Raw genomic sequence first — 18650 nt, forward strand, 5'->3', positions numbered from 1 at the left:
CCTGAAAAGATGAAAAAGGATGAAACTCTACTCTGAAGGGAAAAAAAAAAGATTGAAAGGGAGGCGACAGTTTTAGGAAAGAGTCACCTTGCTAAACTCCTTTCCACCAGAGAGAACTTTTTCACCCCATTTCTGTCCTCTGATGACACCATCTACTATCAGCCAATGTGCTTAATCCTTTCCAAGGGAGGATTCTGTAATATTTTTATCAGCAGAACTTGGGTCTTTGCCTGCATTTTGCTAGAGAATTTGTCTCTTGGTAAGACATTGCTTACTGGGTAATATGACCTAGATGCTTTTATGTAGATAGAACCAGAGGTACACAAGGCCATCCTGAGAAAAACCTGCTTAAAGGAGTGACATACATACATATATATATATATATATATATATATATATATATATATATGAAGTGACTATACATGGTGCTATTCAAGCTTTGCTTAATCTCAGAGCAAATGAAAAATAGAGGAGACAACGAGCTCCCCCTCTCCACCCCATTTTGTGATACCTCTGTTGCAGGGCTGGACGGGTGGGTTCCTTTAATCGCTCCTTGTCTGTCCTTTCCTCGATGTCTTCAATGCTCTTCAGCAACTCTTCTTTCTGGTCTTGAAATGCTTTTTTCAATACAGCCAGGGCATCCGCCTCACTCTGCTTGGTCCCCAAGAGGTTCTGGATCCTCTCTACTTCCAAGAAGAGCTGATCAGCCGTGGCTCTGCAGGAAGTCCTCTGCTCTGGGCTCCCGCTCTTCAGATGGTATTGAGCTTTGGCAAGGACGCCATCAAGGCTGATGGCAGTGGATTCCAGTGTCTTGACGTCTTGGATAGCATCATTTAGGTCCTTTTTCAATAAGTCCGACTGCTTCTTGTTCATGCTGCTGGTGGCTTCCACTGTTTGTCTTAGCCGGTGGAGAACTCTGGACAGTGAATTATGGCTCTGAAGGAATTCAGCCAACTGAGCCAGGGCATGCTGCCGCCTTTCCACCACCTGGTTGGCTTCCTGGAAGAGCTGGAAGCAGTCTTCTGCCTTTCCCCGGAGGAGGTGGAGATCCTCCGCTCGCCCCAGGGACCCCAGCTTCTGCACGTGGCCCTGCAGACACTGAAGCTCTCCCTTTTTGTTCTGGATTTCTGCCACATGGTCCTGAAAGAGAAGACAGTTATTGCTGCCTTGCTTAATGACACAGAGGGACCCCGGGCTGTTGGATGTCAAGGTGCATACTGAAACTGCTTTGCTGAATCGCGACACCTGGATGCAACTACCTAAAGATCATTTAAAGTAATTTTTAAGAGGACTCTATGTGTAATTTACAAATAATGAAAACGAGCCCTTGGGATTTGTATTAATTTACAGGATTGGGTCAAAATCAACTTGAAAAGCTTAAAATGGGCATTCTTATCATTTAACATCAGAAATAATTTCTTTTATTATGAGGAAATAAGTTTCTTACGGTGGTTAACTAACTACTTCATCTGGAGGGTTTTGGATGTTGTTTTAAAAGCAACATCTCCCTATGTATCCCAGACAGAGCACAAACCAACCTCAAACTGACAATCATCCTGTTTAAACCTCCCAAGTGGTGGGATTACAGGCATGCACTACCATACCTAGCTCTCTGAGTAGCTGCTTCACTGATCTGCATAACGATTGCCTGGACCCATATGTTCAATGATTAAACCACTTTCAAATACATACAATATTAAACCACAGCTCAGTGAGTTTTAAAAGGCCACAGTTCTTTTCTGAAAAATTTTTTTCTTTATTCTTACCGGGACACACTTTACCTTATGCCGAGTGTGAGCCACCTGATGGTCCATTAAGCTTATCTCAGAAGTCGTCTGCAGTTCACTGAGAAACATCTTAATCCAGACGGAGAAGGAGAGCAGCAGTTCATCAAACTGCTGGTGCTCGGCCACCAGGGACTGAAGAAAGCTAATCCTACAGGAGAAGATGAGAAGGTTCAAACATCCCATGAGTGGAAAGAAAGGGCCAGCAATCTATTAGGAGAATAAAGTTTACCCCAGGGCAAAAGCGACGTTGCCACAGGTAAACAAGCCCCACTGCTGGATGTTTCCAAACTCTGACATGCTGCTTTCCCATGCACTCCACAGTTCCGGGGGTCAGTCTTTTCCCCCCGTACCCCCTCACCCTACCTGACCCATGTCTGTCCTGTGTCTCACTCTCATATGCATTTCCTGTCCCTCCTTACCTTCCTCTCCAACTACCCTCACCCCAGTGCACACCCGCAAATCCTCTCATCCATCACCCCTGCCTCCAACCCCCACCAAAGCTGCTTGCCTCCCACTAACTTTACCTCACTACCATCCACCCTTGATATGGTAGGCAACATGGTTTCTTGGGACCAGAGGATTCTGTCATGGGTCAACATCTTGGCAGTTTCCTGTTGCCTGTAGGAAGGCAAAACTCCCAATCGTCTTCCTGCCAGGGACCTCGCATGGTGGGCTCCTCTAGTGTCATCTGCCACAGCTCTATCCCCTCTCCTCCCCCTCCCACTTCTGTCTCACAGCTGTTGCCTCTTTCGCTGCCTCTGTCTACACATCCTGTCATGGTGTAGGGTCTGCTTCTTATGCAGCATCCAGGTCTTAATTGGGTCCCATCTCCCCAGGGAGGCCTGATTAAACCACACAGTCTGAAGTTGCCTTCACCTGTGGCTCCTGCCTTGGTGACTTATTTTCTTGTTTTCATACTATGTAATAGTACATAAGTCTCATTTATTCATGGTATGGAATCATACATAAGTCTCATTCATTCATGGTATGGAATAGTACATAAGTCTCATTCATGATATGTAATAGTACATAAGTCTCATTCATGGTATGCAATAGTACATAAGTCTCATTCATTCATGATATGTAATAGTACATGTCTCATTCATTCATGGTATGTAATAGTACATAAGTCTCATTCATTTGTGGTATGTAACAGTACATAAGTCTCATTCATTCATGGTATGTAATAGTACATAAGTCTTACCCATTTGTTGTTCATATAGTTACCTCTGCCCCTTCTAAGCCCACCTGACCCTCCACAAGAGCAAGGATTGTATCTGCTTTGCTAACTACTGTAACCCCAGGAGACTGATCAAGAATTGACCAAGAATCAGTCAATAGTTGTGTAGCACATAGTGGAGATGATTTATAATAGATGATTGAAGATCCTAGAATGATGTTAAAAATAACCTAAATCAGACATTAACATTCATTACAATGGTCTGTGTCCAGAGCTTCACTTTTTAAACTGACACTAACTGTATATGCATGAATTTTATTTTGAACACCTTTACATATTTGTGCTATATTAATGTCCTTGACTTTACCTCTGAGAGAGAGAGAGAGAGAAACAGGGTAGAGTGTGTTCTGTTTCAGCAAAATTCCTCATCTTTCAAGAGCTAGTATCTAACTTTTGAATAGTATTTCCCCAAATCACTCAAATTTTGTGTGTGTGTGTGTGTGTGTGTGTGTGTGTATCATGTTCCTAAAACAGTGATTGTTTCTCTCATTGCCCTACAAGGATATGTAAAATACTTGACGTCAGGACTTGCTTATTTTCATGGCTCTTGTATTTCTGTTGTGGCTGGCACTGAGTGGGTCCCCAAATATAGTTACTAATTGATTACACAGAAAAATGAATAAACAATGGAGGAATGCAAGCTCCACAGTAGAGAGCAATTCCCCGCACACAGAGGGAGCGGGGAATTTCAGAAACTATTTCAGAAACTCAATTAATATTTGCTGAATGAACAGACTTTTAAAATCACCAGAGAAGTTCAATGCTTACCCAGCATCATATTGTTAATTAGTGCCAATTTGAACAGACAATTTGTTCCGGTTTTAGTTAGGAAGATTGAGATGTTAATCATTAGTCATCTAGTTAATTAAAATTTGAGCTATTTTTTGCCTCCATATAATATAAAAACAATTTTCTGCCTTCTCTAAAGATCTACATTGGATGGAGTAGAATAGCAGATGGATCTAGAATGCCTCTGATGGAAAAACACAACCTGTGACATTTGAAGACCATTTTCTCTCATGGACAACAAGTAACTTAAAAATACTTTAGCAAGCATACTCTCTTCAATATTATTGGACTTGATGGTAAAACTAAAATTTAGAGTTAAAGTTTACCACAATGATCATCTTGAAGGACCCTGATTCAACACGTGACCATTTTCTTCTTATCTGTAATCATCTCCTGGACAGCTGGGCTCAACAAAAGCTAACAAAGCTCTACCTCCTAAAAGCACAGGTCACCTTTGAGAGCATAGCTCCCCCTGGAAAGACACATCAACAGCTTGAGAAGGTGTTCTGGAGCCAACCTTCTGCTGATGATCTGTGGTAGGTCTCTCCACCTCTCATCCAGCTGTTCCAAGTTCAGCTTCATCATCTTCACATCGTCTTTGGAAGCTACCGAGAACAGGGATTCCTTCAACTGCAGAAGACTGCTGTAGAACGAGGCCTGGGACACAACTTCAGTCTGTATTGTCTGGAGAAAGCACAGCATAGCACACAGCTCAGCCTGGCAGCACTGACCACAGAGGGCCATGTGAGGTGGGCAATCAGTGTCCAGAGGTTTCACTCTCCTTCAAAATGGAAGCCATTGGGCAAAAGAGAGTTTTTTTTGCTACTTGATTTAGCAATGGAACTACCATCTTTCTAACAAAGTTTAAATATTCTTGGAACGTGAATGAGTTTTCTGAGTTAAAAATTGGGCAAGTATGGAAGTGTGGATCTGTGTCAGGATGAAGAAAAAGAGTAATCAAAGGAACCAAAGGACAATAATTGTGGAACAGAACCAATGCACATCAAACAGTAACAACATAGTGCTGGGTACTGGAAATATGGAATCTCTCTCCTTTGAGACTGTATTACAACAAGCTGTGGGATTACAGGATTGCAAACACTCTTCATTTTACTTGCATGAAACCAAACTACACTTTTTGTTTATTTGTTTTTAGTTATATCTGGCAATGAATCTCTTAGATGCTGTGAGTGTTCATTTAAGTTGTAGCTCCCACCTCAGCTAATGAAAGAAATGACTCTGGTAGATAGTTAACAGGATAAAATGGTGTTGAGTGAGATGCTAGGCATGCTTGAGTTTTCTTCCCTTCATAGTGGGAACTGGGAAAGATTGCTAAAATACCAGAGGAAGGAGTTCTCAGCCTTTGAACTTTAAGAAAATCCCTGGAGCAGAATTGATACTCATGCTGCCTAAGATACAGAAAAGAAGAAACACAGGATGCATAGCCAGGAGTGCTGTGCCTAACTCCACAGTGAGAGGTAGCGTAGCACAGCACAGGCTGTATACACGGGGTAATGACCTGGAGACCTGGAGCCCTCAATCCTCTCCAGCACTTAGTTTCCACATAGAGACATGCAGAAGTAGTTTCCACACTCAAATCTCTGGGTATCTGTTTTGACAGGGTTAAAGACAAGGAGCAATGACCTTGGCTCTTTGAACCCTCAGACACCTTTATAAAGGAATAGGGAATAAGCTAACAAGCTGGTCCCATTTTACCTTCAGGACAGTGCCTGTATATTCCTGAAGAGGGAGTTCTTGGAAGTGCAAAACTGAGCATCCATGTTTCACAAACCAGAAGGTCTGGAGGATGAGGGCATGACCTCTCTCAGGGAGGAAATCTGAAGATGGGTATCGGGTTAAGATGCTAGAGAGACCTCAACTGTCTAGAAAGTGCTAAGCTAAAAGAAGCTTGCTTCTTCTTCTTCAATCTATTCTAAAGAGTGATATGTAAATCTCTTCTGAGAAGCAGTTTTATCTGTTGAATTTCCCGTGACATACAGGATCACTTTAAGCAAGTTACTAATCTCTACAAAATCAGTAACATTGTCCATAGCTTCAACAACACCTAAAAGATTTTTCTTAGGTTAAAAAAAAATTGGCTTCCTCAAACAGGTAATAAAACTCCTTGTCTTCCTATTATCAACATTTGTGCTCTTGTATTTTTATCTTTCTTGAAAGTAATAATTGCTGCTGATTTTTTCCTATAGTATATGACTTATTTCTTTTTAAGAAAGACACTTTTAGGGATCAAAATTTTGTTAATACAAAAGTGGAGAAAGTGTATTTCCTTCAGCTTCTAGGACTGACGGACTGCCAATCCCATTTCACCCATGGATTTGCTTATCCTTTTCACATCTCCTCTGCCAGATCAGTTTTATTCAAATGTCAGATCTCCTGAGACTGGGATTACAGGAATGTGCCTAGCTTGTGGTTATAGGATCATCTACCTTGTGGTTATAGTATTTTTTAACACACTGCAGATGTACAAAGTTGTTCTTTCTTCACAAGACAGAAGCACATTATGCTTCAGGGAACACAAAACCAAAGCAAGACGTTAAGTGAGTTGGAGATGTCATTAATTCCTTAACTGATTTTTACAAAGCATCAGGGCTGGAACTTGCCTGTGTCAGTTGAAGTTCACTCTCCACTTTGACTCTGTCTGCAGCAATATCCACCTCTGGGGAACTGGCTATGGCCTCACACCGCTCTAACCAGGTCAAGAAGGATGACAGCTCCTTCTCCAGTCTGAAGAAAGCAGAGAAAATAAACAGATTCATCCAAAATGGTCACCTAAGAAGATGACACCTTTTCCAGAGAGGGGGTTCAGCAGCCACCATGACAAATGTCAGGGTTGGCTCTTGGATGTTAAGGTACAAAACTGGGCTCCCTTTTGTGTGTGCACTTGCCATTTGCTTTTGTCGATGTGAAAGGTAAGAACCTTTGCCCCTCTTATGTTAAAATGGAGATCATGATCTCCCCACGGTAGATTCACAAGTTCGCTCATTGTCCGACTGGGATAATTATTTGTCATCACTTAAAAAAACAGTTTGCCCCAACTGTCTCATAACTGGAAACAGAGTACTGCTCACCTCTGCCAGTGAGCCAGCAGGTCCTCCAGCGTGGTCTGTCTCTCCTTGGCCCTCCTCAGGGTGCCCTCATACCTCTGCTGGAGGGCTGCGGCCTCCTGGACACATGAGTCACTGTTTACCATCCTCCGGGCACTGGCAGAGAAGGTGCTGACTGTGCTGCTCAGAGACTCCAGAGCCTGGCAGAGATCCTATAGAGAGGGCAAGGGGGATACAGGATTGCCCCCGGGTCACAGGATTGCCCCCGGGGTCACAGGATTGCCCCCGGGGTCACAGGATTGCCTGTGGGTTTATAGGATTCGTGCGTGTCTCAAACTAGAAAAGGACTAAATCCCATATCCACTATGCTTTCTCCTGCACATAACTATATAAAGTAGAATTTACAAAGTAGACACAGGAAGAAAAATAACAACCGTACCAAAACAGAACAGTTGTAATCCTGTGTACAGTAACAGTTATTTCAAATCATTTCAGAGTTATTTCAAATTATCAAATTAGTTATTCCTAGAATTTTCATATGTCTGAATGTGGTGTGTGTGGGAGGGGGGTAAATTAGGCCTCATGCCCTCTCTTAGCTTTATCACTGAAGGCTAGTTGATGTTTCACTATTTTGCTAATTATTTGGAGATAAGACTCTCTCAGATTTATCTGCCCTGGCTGGCTTTGAACTGGGATCCTTAGATCTCAGCCTCCTGAGTAGTTAGGATTACCAACACAAACTAGGGCTCATGGTAGCATGTAATATTGTCAAGCTGTGGTTGAGTACAAATAACTGACTTGGCAGAAAGCAAAGCCATGCGAGGGGAACCTGCTCTTAACAAAAGCACAAGATGAACGGTGAGATTGGTTTGTCTCTGAGATCCACTGTCATAAAATATTTTCCCTCAGACATAACAAGCAGCAATGGTAGCAACAGATATTTGTGCCATGATGTGTTGTAAAGACACAGAGACAGAAAGGAGGAAGTGAGACCGAGAAACTTTCCCCTGGTTAAGAATGGGCTTCTGGGCGCTGGTGGCTCATACCTGTAATCCTAGCTACTCTGGAGGCTGAGATCTGAGGATCTCAGGTCAAACCAGCCTAGACTCTTATCTCCAATTAACTACCAAAAAAAGTAAAGTGGTACTGTGGCTTAAGTAGCAAGCAGATACCTTTGAGCAAGCTCAGGGTGGCTGGGTGCTGGTGGCTCATGCCTGTAATCCTCTCTACACAGGAGGCTGAGATCTAAGGATGTAGTTTGAAGCCAGCCCAGGTAGGAAAGTCCATGAGACTCTTATCTCCAATTAACCACCAGAAAAGCTAGAAAGGAAGTGGCACTGTGGCTCAAAGTGGTAGAGTGCTAGCCTTGAGAAAAAAAAAGCTCAGGAACAGCACCCAGGCCCTGAGTTCAAGCCCATATCCAAAAAGAATGTGCTGGGAGAGGAAATGAGGGGGTAACAATGCTCAAAAGAAATGTACTCATTAACTTACTCGTGTAACTAACCCCTCTGTACAGCATCCTTACAATAAAATAAAAATTTTTAAATGTGGTGCTCTACATTTGAGTAACTTCATATTCACATTTCATAAACTCATATTTTTGCATAACCTCATCAATTAGATCATCTGTAGAAGCTGTGATTCATTTTATACTAAACAGATGAGTATTTTAAAATCCTCTTTTTTTTTTTTTTTTTTGTCAGTCATGGGGTTTGAACTCTGGACCTAGCCGCTGTCCCTGCGCTCTTCAGCTCAAGGCGAGCACTCTGTCACTTAAGCCACAGCGCCACTTCTGGTTTTCTAGTGGTTTATTGGCGATCAGACTCTCACAGACTTTTCTGCCCAGGTTGGCTTTGAACCATGATCCTCAGATCTCAGCCTCCTGAGTAGCTAGGATTACAGGCATGAGCCACCAATGCCCAGCTCTAAAATCCTCTTCTTAAGTTGCAAATGGCAGGTGTAATGTGCTAATGTATCCATCACAAAGAATGGATATTTCTCTTTGAAGTAGCTGGAGTCAGGAATTTAATAATAATGATCAATATTAACAATAATGATGGGCCTCTGAATAGGGCAGACACTATGTTTTGCATATTACTATACACATTGCATATGTTATCTTGCTCAATCTTCAAAAGAATCTTACAAGATACATTTTCAATAGCATCCATTTTACAGATTGGGAAAATCAAGACTGAAAAAAACAACTTGTTTCTAAATATTTTCTTCTGTAATCTAAATATCAGAGAAAAGAGACTGACTTCACCAGAATTCTTTCATTAACATGAATCTTTTGCTTTCTACCAGTGGAGCCCTGTTCCCTCCTTAAGGGACATTTTTGCATGTAATATGTAATAGTGACAATATTTATGCATGCACATGTAATAGTGACAATATTTATGGTTCTCTTGGTTATTTAACATGTTTCTCTTTAGTTTTTCTCTGTGTATGATTCTCCTTTTCTTTGTGCCAGCACCAGGGTTTGCTCTTGGGGTTTGAGCAGTATCTCTTAGCTTTACTGCTTAAGGTTGTTGCTCTATCACTTGAGCCATAGCTCCCCTTTCAGCTTTTCAGTGGTTAATGGGACATAAGAGTCTCATGAACTCTCAGTTTCCCACCTGGGCTGGCTTGGAACCACATCCCCAGATGTCAGCCTACCAAGTAGCTAGGCTTGCAGACATGAGCCACCAATACCCAGCTTGATTCTCCCTTTAGGCTCTTCCTCCCAGCCTGAAAGAGCTAAATGCTTGTCTTGGCAAAGCCTGGCAGTAACTGCCCATTCAGAGTCCAGACAGAAAACAGGTCAGTGATGATAGGCTAACTGCATCTGGGAAGGCAATGGATTAACATGTAAAATCTGCCCTATCCTTACTCGCTCTTTTTGCACATTGTGTTATTTATGACATGGGCAGGAAGCGACAAAATGTATTAGAGCTATAAACTGAAAATATCACATGTTCTAATAAATGAAAAGAGAAAATTATGTTATGCCTCTTTACCACATATTTATAACAAGTTTGTTTGTAGCAAGACATCAGTGGCTCACATCTGTAATCCTAGATACTCAGGAGGCTGAGATTTGAGGGCTTGAGTTCAAAACCAGCCCAAACAGACAAATCTGAGAGGCTCTTTCATCCAATTGACCACTAAAATACTGGACGTCTAGGTGTATCAGGTGGTTGAGTGCCAGCTTTGAATGGACAAATTGAAAATACAACACCTTGAGTTCAAGCCCCAGTATTGGAACACACAAAAAGCTTATATACAAATATAAAATATACTCACTTCCTGTGTTACGTATGTTACATGATGCGAGTACATCTGATCCACACATTTCTTCAACAGACATCATAAATATCTCCAATTTCTATGTGTCTAAAATTATTCACTTTGCTTCCTTTTCAAGTAGGAGTTACCCAATTTTTGAGGGGATAAATAAACAGAAATGTTGACGCACACACTTACCATCTGTTCTTGGAGAACTTTGTATGTTTCTGTGGCTGAAGAACATATTTTAATTGGCTCAGCAAGTCTCTCATCAAACTCAGTCACAGATTGCTGGATCTGAAGGAATCAAGATATTCAATCATATGAAAATTCACAGCAAGGCAAAAATCCAATATACCTGCTTTTCATGGGTAACTTTCAATGTGATGATAAAATGCATTTTAAAATTAAATCCGATCAGTACCATTATTTGAAAGGAAAATTGTCACTAACACTCAGCCTGTGGGTGGTATGTAAGTGTCTACAGATGTATACTGACATACAGCAGATTCATGGGAGAACTCAAATTGTGTCATTTTTTTTGGACAAAGACAAAGTAAAGCAAAATAAAACACCAGGGAGCAGCTACTCGTAAAAGGTGGAGGTGGGGGTCAAGGGAAAGTGATAGATGAATAAAGATGAGAAGAGGAGGAAACTGAAGTCAAGAATCCAATATACATCCTACAAAATTAAGAAGAATGAGGGAAGGGGTGGGGGGTGGGGGGTGACATTGATCAAGGCATAGTGTATTCATAAACTGATTTGTTAAGTGGCAACCCTTTCGTACAACTACTTAAAGATTATTTTTAAGGAATACCTCAAAATGCCTAAGAACAAAAATGGACTCAAACTGAACATAATCTATTATTAACAACTGGGTAGATGAGTGGCAAATGGTCTTTTCACTATTTTACTCTTTGTGGATCATTTCCTACTGCATTCTTTCTAGGCACAGGGTGAGCTATGTAAAGCTGGCTTTACACAGGCCAATTCTCACCTTTCTCCGATTCTCTTCGAACTTCTGCTGCTGTGATAAATGCCCCTGGATGGTCCCTGCCAGGCACTGGGCATGCTCTCTGAGTTCTTCCCAGTGCCTCCTTATCTGTGTCAACTTGGCTTTGATTCGAGCAGATTCTCCAGCGGTAATAAACTGAACAAAAGTCTGCACCTCTTCTTCCAACCCTGTAATGCTGCAGATCTTATTTTCTATTTCCTGAATCATGTCCTAAATATTTAAAACAAACAAAACCAAAAAGTGGGATGAGCAAGCTGGCTTTCCTGAAAAGACAAACACGATTATCTGCACAAAGGGGGAAAAGAAAAACAATCAGGAGAACTTTCTTAACTGCCATCTAAATATCCTTGGGTGGGTGTAAAGCAGTTACACACACCGTGTAAATGCCTTTCCCGGGGAAGGAGAGGCGTGCAGACATCACAGAATGTGGCGTGATGAAGGCTGCATTGTGGTAGTAGAAGCAAAAAGGTGTCCCTGCCTCTCTCGACACAAAAGATCTAAACGGATCTTTCCTTATCAATGAATGTTTTCACCATCTGCCCTGGAAGAGCCATGTATGTTCCAGGAACCCACAAAAATACTAATATTGTCCATCTTTTAAAATTTGCTGTATGTTCTTTGTGCCTAGGGCTTCCAAGCAGACAGACCTGATACCCCGGGCTCAGGAATTATGTCTAAGGTGGGACTGGTTGTATCTGCCCAAATCCCAAGGGATATGGATGTTGCTGATCTGGGAGAAAGCCATGACTTTTTTCCTTGGACATCAACTCTCCAGGAAAAGCCTGCATCCCCTCATTTTAATATAGAGGCAGAGCATCTAAATTAGAGCCTCTTATTAGCCAATTGATGAGAAGCACCAATGGCTATGAAGCATCTATGTGTGTGCTTAGCAGTAGGTGGAATATATCTCTTAAAATTAGGAGAAGTTTTGTATAAGACTTGGCCAAACCAATGTCCCAAAATTCTTATCAACTTTTGATGTCAAGGAGTTAAATATATAATCCTGTTATCTTGGGAAAACTATACTTAAGACTCCTGTGTAGTGAGAAATAAGCTGCATCAGAGTATTTGTCATGTATTTAATTTAACTTTTCTTGTGGAAGGCTATCGTAATATAACTGATAGGTATGTGTTATCTGAATGTTAGTACAATCTTTCATCTTTGGAATTTATTGTATTTTTCAGAATAATTACAAGTTCAATAAGTATATATGGTCTATTACACACTAATAATTATCCTAAATGCTTATGACATGTCAGTGAAATAATATTAGTTAAGAACAATATTCTTAGCTTGTAGACTAATACATGCTGTCCAGAAACTCATAAGTACAAACTGTACAGTCATCCTGTTAGATGGAGGTCACAAAAAAAATTCTATCCAAGAGAAAAAGATGCTCGAGGGTAAGTCTAGCCTACGCTCTTCTCATTGGTCAATAATGATTTGGAATGGCATGTCATGATAAATGCAGATAGCTTTATGATATTTTCTCTGCAATGCCAATACTTCATTAATTTTAATCCTAAAATTGATTTAGGATAAGCAGACTTTTCATGTTTCCATATTTTTCGTGTTTCCCATAGTGCAGTTTTGTGTTTACAAAGTAAACATGAATTTATTAGGCCAAATTCCATTGACACTTATTCAATCATTTATTATTATGTATTCAATCATTATTATTATGTATAGCTTTTTCTTGATATTCTTATTCACTTCATATATTTTGTATCATTTTTAACAATGTCATTTTGGACATATTAAAATGTATTTACAATCTGATGGCAAAGAAATCCATAGTTGAGCATCTATGTATTTAGCAATCCAATACACCATCATAATTTTCCTGAAGAATAGCAATGACATGATGTTTGGACACTGTTCTATTTCAGATGCTTTGGAATAAAGCTTAAAATAACATTATGTGAATTTCTGAAAAGCATAATTATTTTTAAAAGCATGGGCTAACTATTTTTAAAAGCATTGGTTAGTTTTTGAAATAATACTTTGAGACAACACTATGGAGTTATTTCCTTGGATTTCTTTCTTTCTTCCTATTCTATTTCTAAATCTCTTCTGTTTCTTAGAATTTAAAAGACAATTAAAAGACCAGTTTTAAAATTCTTCCCTCAAAGATCTAGAGACCAAAACTATTCCACAACCGTTCCTTAGGAGTTTGGCCCCCATTTCTCCTCACACACCACTGGAGATGAGCAGGCTGGTACAACCCACCCTCTGCTGCCCGATTGCACAGGATGGATGAAGAACCTGAGGACCAATCTGCACAGTACATAACGAGCTATGCAACACTGCACCCTCCCACCCCACTTAGAAATTCTGAGTCATCATGTTAAATGTCTCCTCACCTTGTGATTTATGATATTTAATAGAATTAAATGGCAAAGGGTTTCCTTCTTCCAAAGATAAATGAGGAAGGAGCCCAGCTAGGGAATTAAAAAAAAACAAAACCCGAATGGCTAAAAATCTGAAAACATGTGGTAGGAATTGTTTCCAAGAAAGAACAACACAGACACTCCAAGTTCAATTCTTTCCCACCCTGTTAAACCCTCTTAAACCCTCTCTGTGGGTTGTGTTGGAGCTTGGCGAGTTACCAGATCAGAATATCTCTGCACAGGCCCCAAGGTCACCCATGGAAACAAAAGAGCTGAGTCTGATGGCTTCACCAGAAACCCAATTTTCAAGCTCTTCTTGGTGGTTGGCAAGGGGCTCACTACTAACACTCAAGGCACGCATTTGGAATGGTTCTTATAAACAACGGTAACTGATGAATGTATTTTATGTTGTATAAATTAATCAAAAGAGTATTCCATGGGGGGTGAATTCAAAATCAAGGAAAAGAATAATGCAACCAGAAAATGATATTTTAATGATATTGCACACAACATTGACTGGCAGTGTGTAAATCAAGACACTATTAATACAGAATTCCATCTCTAAAGAGTTACCCGGTATCAGTCAAGGCCTCTTAGCTTGGTATTTTGTGAAAATTTATTTTTCATAGAGCTACATAGCAATGAAAGACTCCCCCCGCCCCACCAACCTGGAAACCAGATATGATGATACAAATGGAGGAAAGGAGTCCTTAAAAGCTAGACACAGATTGAAATGTAATGTGTGAGCAGGTCACCTTAATGTGGCTGATTTGCATGTCCATGGGCGATGGCCAGGATTCCAAGGCATTGAGTTCGTGTTCTTTCTCAGATATCCAGATGGACAAGGTCTCAAAATTACTGCCAAAATGATCCCACTTGGTTTTCACCATTTCCATGGTTTTAATACTAAAATTAACCAAATGAAGTTAAGAATTCAGGATTGTCATAGAGAACAGCAACACATTTTTCCCCCTGAAACCATCAGGTGAAAAGAGAGTAAGGACAGGTGGGATTCTTTCAAGGTTGGAACAATGTGCACAGAAAGCAAAACACACACTTGATCAGAGCAGCTTGTCAAACTCAGGTCTTCCAAATGCTACTGAATGAGCACTTGACAAAGGCAAAATTACACTTGGTCCAGAGCAGTTGGAATCAGTGTGAGCTAATTAAACCCTGCACATGACCAGCAGGACTTATTTCAATAGACTATGTCAGAATACACTCCAGCTTTTTACTAAGTCCTGTGTCATCAACACACCCCTTCTGCTCATAAAGGACAGATGCTTTGTGAAAACATCTGTAAAAGAGGAATGGTTTTTCTCAAGTGCATCTTTACGAATGAAGAGGGGACTGGCGGTAGGAATTGCTGCAGGTGGAACTGTTTCTATCTACAGCTAGGCATTGAGTTATAATCTATATTGCTTCTAGCCATTCATGGATGTACTACGGTATTGATTCTTAAAATAAAGAAGCTACCAGCTCTTGTTCATGAGCACCCTGCTTTGAGACAACTTGGACTTTGTGTCACAAATTCAGTAAATAAAATTTCAACAATAGATTCTCAGTTTGTGTTAGTTATATATGTAAGCAGCTGAATATGGCTTTCAGTTAAAAAAAAAAGACCAAGAAACTAACCGTATATTGTTTAATTGATAAGGGCCTGTGTTAATAATGTCCCTGTTTACCAAAAGGCACTTGAAGACATTGAACAAAGCATTATGGCACAAATTGATTGTCAAATTATCAAAGTATTTCCATTTCCATTTATACCCACCATGCTCAATGCTCTTAGTAGTATACGAAATGTAAGTTACACTATATTGAAAGTTTTTCTTTTTCTTTTTTCTGTTGTTGGTCGGGGGGCCTGAACTCTGGGCCTGGACACTGTCCCTCAGCTCTTCAGCTCAAGGCTAGTGCTCTACCACTTGAACCACAGTGCTACTTTCAAGGCTTTTTCTGTTTATGTGGTGATGAGGAATTGATCCCAGGGCCTCATGCATGTGAGGCAAGCACTCTACCACTGAGCCACTTTCCAGTCCCTATATTGCAAGTTTTTAAAGTTTAAAATGAAGATTCAAGTGGATATTGTTAGTAGAACTAGCTTCCTTTCTAATAGACTCTAAGTTTTGTTATTTCCATAAATTGGGAAGAATATTTAAAATAAAGTTCTCAAAGTTCACAACTTTGTAAATAATGTATTTTAAATAACAAATTTTAAAGTTGAGGTAAATGTCAACTGTTAACTTCCAGGTGTTAGCAGTATTAAAAACAGATTTGACATTTTCAAATCCATCTCAGAAATGATATTTTATTTCTTAAGAATAGTAAGCTCTGTGTTTGATCTGTCACTAAATAGAAATTTTAGCCATATTTATTTTGAAGAATATTGGCCTCATAAATGTCCATGTAACTGGTTATCAGTAAGTTACTTCTGCTTTTAAGATAAAAAAATTAAATGTATAAAAAATAGAGTTTTAGCAGGGCACAGGCTCATGCCTGTAACCCTACTCAGTAGACTGAGATCTGAGGACCATGGTTCAAAGCCAGCCTAGGCAAGAAAGTCTGTGAGATTCTTATCCCCAATTAAGTACCAAAAAGCCAGAAATGGAATGTGGTTCCAACTGATAAGGTGCTATCCTTGTACAAAACAGGCTAGGGACAGTGCCCAGGCCCTGAGTTCAAGCCCCTGTAATGGCACCAGAAAACAAAACAAAACAAATATATATATATATATATATATATATATATGTGTGTGTGTAAATATATAATAAATATATATATATAAATATGTATATAAACATATATATATATATATATATATATATATATATATCTGTGTCAGGATCTGAATTCAGAGTCTTGCAATTGGTAGGCAGGTGCTTTGCCACTTGAGCCACATCTCTAGCCCTTTTTCTCTTGTTATTTTGAGATAGGGCCCTGGTTTTTATCTGGACCAGCCTAGACCGCAATCCTCCTATTAAATCTTCTCACATAGCTGGGATGCCAAGTTTTTCTGCTAAAATAGGATCTTGTGAATTTTTATCTAGGCTGGTCTAGAACTATGATCCTCCATATCTTGATCTCCTAGTAGCTGGGATTACAGGTATAAACCACTGTACTCAGGTCCAAGACAGATCCTTAAAATTAATTTCTGGAAATAAAATATCAACTGGTCACAACTGGAATACTGAGGCACTATCCATAAGCTCATGAGCTTTGATTGGAGACAGTTGGTCTATGTGATGTGTACTTAGGTCTAGAATCTGTACTGTCAAAATATCTCTCCTTTCTAACTGCTGACAGCAGAATAGTACAGCCAAAAACATTCAATATTGGGATTCTTTTCAGAGTCCCTCTGTAAAGGCCACAGAATTAAATAGATTATGGCTTTCTCATGAACACAGTCAGTTAAAGATGCAAACACCACACCACACTCCCCTCCTCTCCTTTTTCTGTCATAGATATGGGTTCCTGTGTTGAGAATTGAGTGACTTCCTCAAAACATGTTGACGTATACAGACACTTTGAAGTTTTAAAATACTGTTTTGAATACAGGATGCAGGAAAGGCGGAATTAACATTTTATCTCAGAGAAGAAAGCTTAGGACTTGTGGAGCACATACTCTTCTTCAAGCGTGTCTTCTAGTTTTTTGACCTGCTCTTTGATTGTCGTTGCCTGTTGCCGAAGCAGCTGCTTATTCTTGGGACCCAGGGGAATCTCAGAGGCTTCCTTGACCAGGTTCTCAGCCTGGACTGCAATACTTCCTGTTCGCTTGGAAAATTCCTGAGAGAAAAGATATCACAACTGTTAGGTGCACGTGCAGTACGCAGTCACTCTGACCTCTGGTGAGTGCATAATGTCCTCCAGAAAAGATCAATGACTAGATAAAGCCATACATGTGTAGATGGGTACTATTCTACACAGTGATACTACTTTCGTCTGGGTGAACTAGATAGTTTTTATTTTATAAACAGAACCCGCTCTATTTCCTAGTCACTGGAAATTCTTAGTTTCTTCACTGCTTCTTATCGGGGCTGAACACTTAAAGATTCTGATCTACATTCTAATAATTAACGTATACACAGATGCTTTTATTTATTACAGGCCAGTTCATGAAATGGTCGGTAGTGAATGGTTCTTTGATCATAGCACTAACTTATTTCTATGCTTATTTACTTGAAGAACATCCCTTTAACCAAGTCAGTAATCTTGAAAAAGACTTAGTTGACTTAGTTTGATAAAGAGATATAATGCTATTACGTCTTATATTTTTTGTATGCATATTCCATAATTGAAAAAAAGTGAATTTGGAACAAGTCATCCTGGGCTAGAATTCTGGCTCTGCTAGTTACTGCATGTTCCATTTTGGTAAATTTCCTTTCAGGTCCTTTCCTTGTAAAATTCAGATGGCAAAGTTTATCGTAGCATTTTACCCTTAGCATTCTGCTAGCAAATTCATTTCTAAGTGCCTTACACCTGTCAGGTACCAATTATCCTTTTTGTGTCCTTTATATAAAATTGAGGGAAATGGTTTTAGTCATTCTAGTCACCGATTTTCAACAATTCTGAGCGATTTTAATTCAAAAGTTAATTTAATTTGCATGATACATTGTACAATTCAGATGTAATTTCACTTTTGTCAGGTAAATAATGTTGACTACAAGACAGGAAAAGATACATACGGTGATAATCTTGAATAAAAAGATTACTGTCTTGTTTCCAATAAAAGAAAATCTCACAAGAAGTTTAAATTTTGATGAACATCCCACTTCCAAACAGCTAACACAGAACTCTAACGTAAATATTTGTAAATGTTTTTCAGTCAGAGCACCTCCCAAAAGATAAAAATTAAAGCACAAATTTCCTGACTGAAAGATTTAATATGGTCATAGAAATATCAGTGTTACTTATGTAGCCTACAACAAGGAGCCTAAAGTCAAGTACACACAGCTTCTTATCCAAGAGATTGACAGCATCCTAAAATATGACAATGTCCTAACACTCAACTCTGTGCTTAAGAGCACTGGTGATTATCAGATGTGAACTTAAGAGTCTGCCAATTCAACTATGAAGTGTGCATACATTGTACTCCCTTC

The 18650-nt window shown here is 39.8% G+C and overlaps 1 protein-coding gene across 1 annotated transcript in view; it reads right to left on the minus strand.

Moving 5' to 3' along the window:
• The window catches only part of Syne1 (spectrin repeat containing nuclear envelope protein 1), a 385765-nt gene that overhangs the window by 228914 nt on the left and 138201 nt on the right, over positions 1–18650 (minus strand). The window contains exons 31-39 of the mRNA XM_042700560.1: positions 17177–17337; positions 14310–14460; positions 11146–11373; positions 10347–10445; positions 6906–7093; positions 6438–6561; positions 4334–4500; positions 1782–1935; positions 512–1140 (exon numbers count right to left, since the gene is read on the minus strand). Coding sequence (XP_042556494.1) covers positions 512–1140; positions 1782–1935; positions 4334–4500; positions 6438–6561; positions 6906–7093; positions 10347–10445; positions 11146–11373; positions 14310–14460; positions 17177–17337 — 1901 coding nt within the window. The remainder of the gene's footprint in view (positions 1–511; positions 1141–1781; positions 1936–4333; positions 4501–6437; positions 6562–6905; positions 7094–10346; positions 10446–11145; positions 11374–14309; positions 14461–17176; positions 17338–18650) is intronic.

The sequence above is a fragment of the Dipodomys spectabilis genome, unplaced genomic scaffold, assembly GCF_019054845.1.
Source record: "Dipodomys spectabilis isolate Male_0828 unplaced genomic scaffold, ASM1905484v1 ptg000001l, whole genome shotgun sequence".
In the NCBI taxonomy this organism is placed as follows: domain Eukaryota; kingdom Metazoa; phylum Chordata; class Mammalia; order Rodentia; family Heteromyidae; genus Dipodomys; species Dipodomys spectabilis.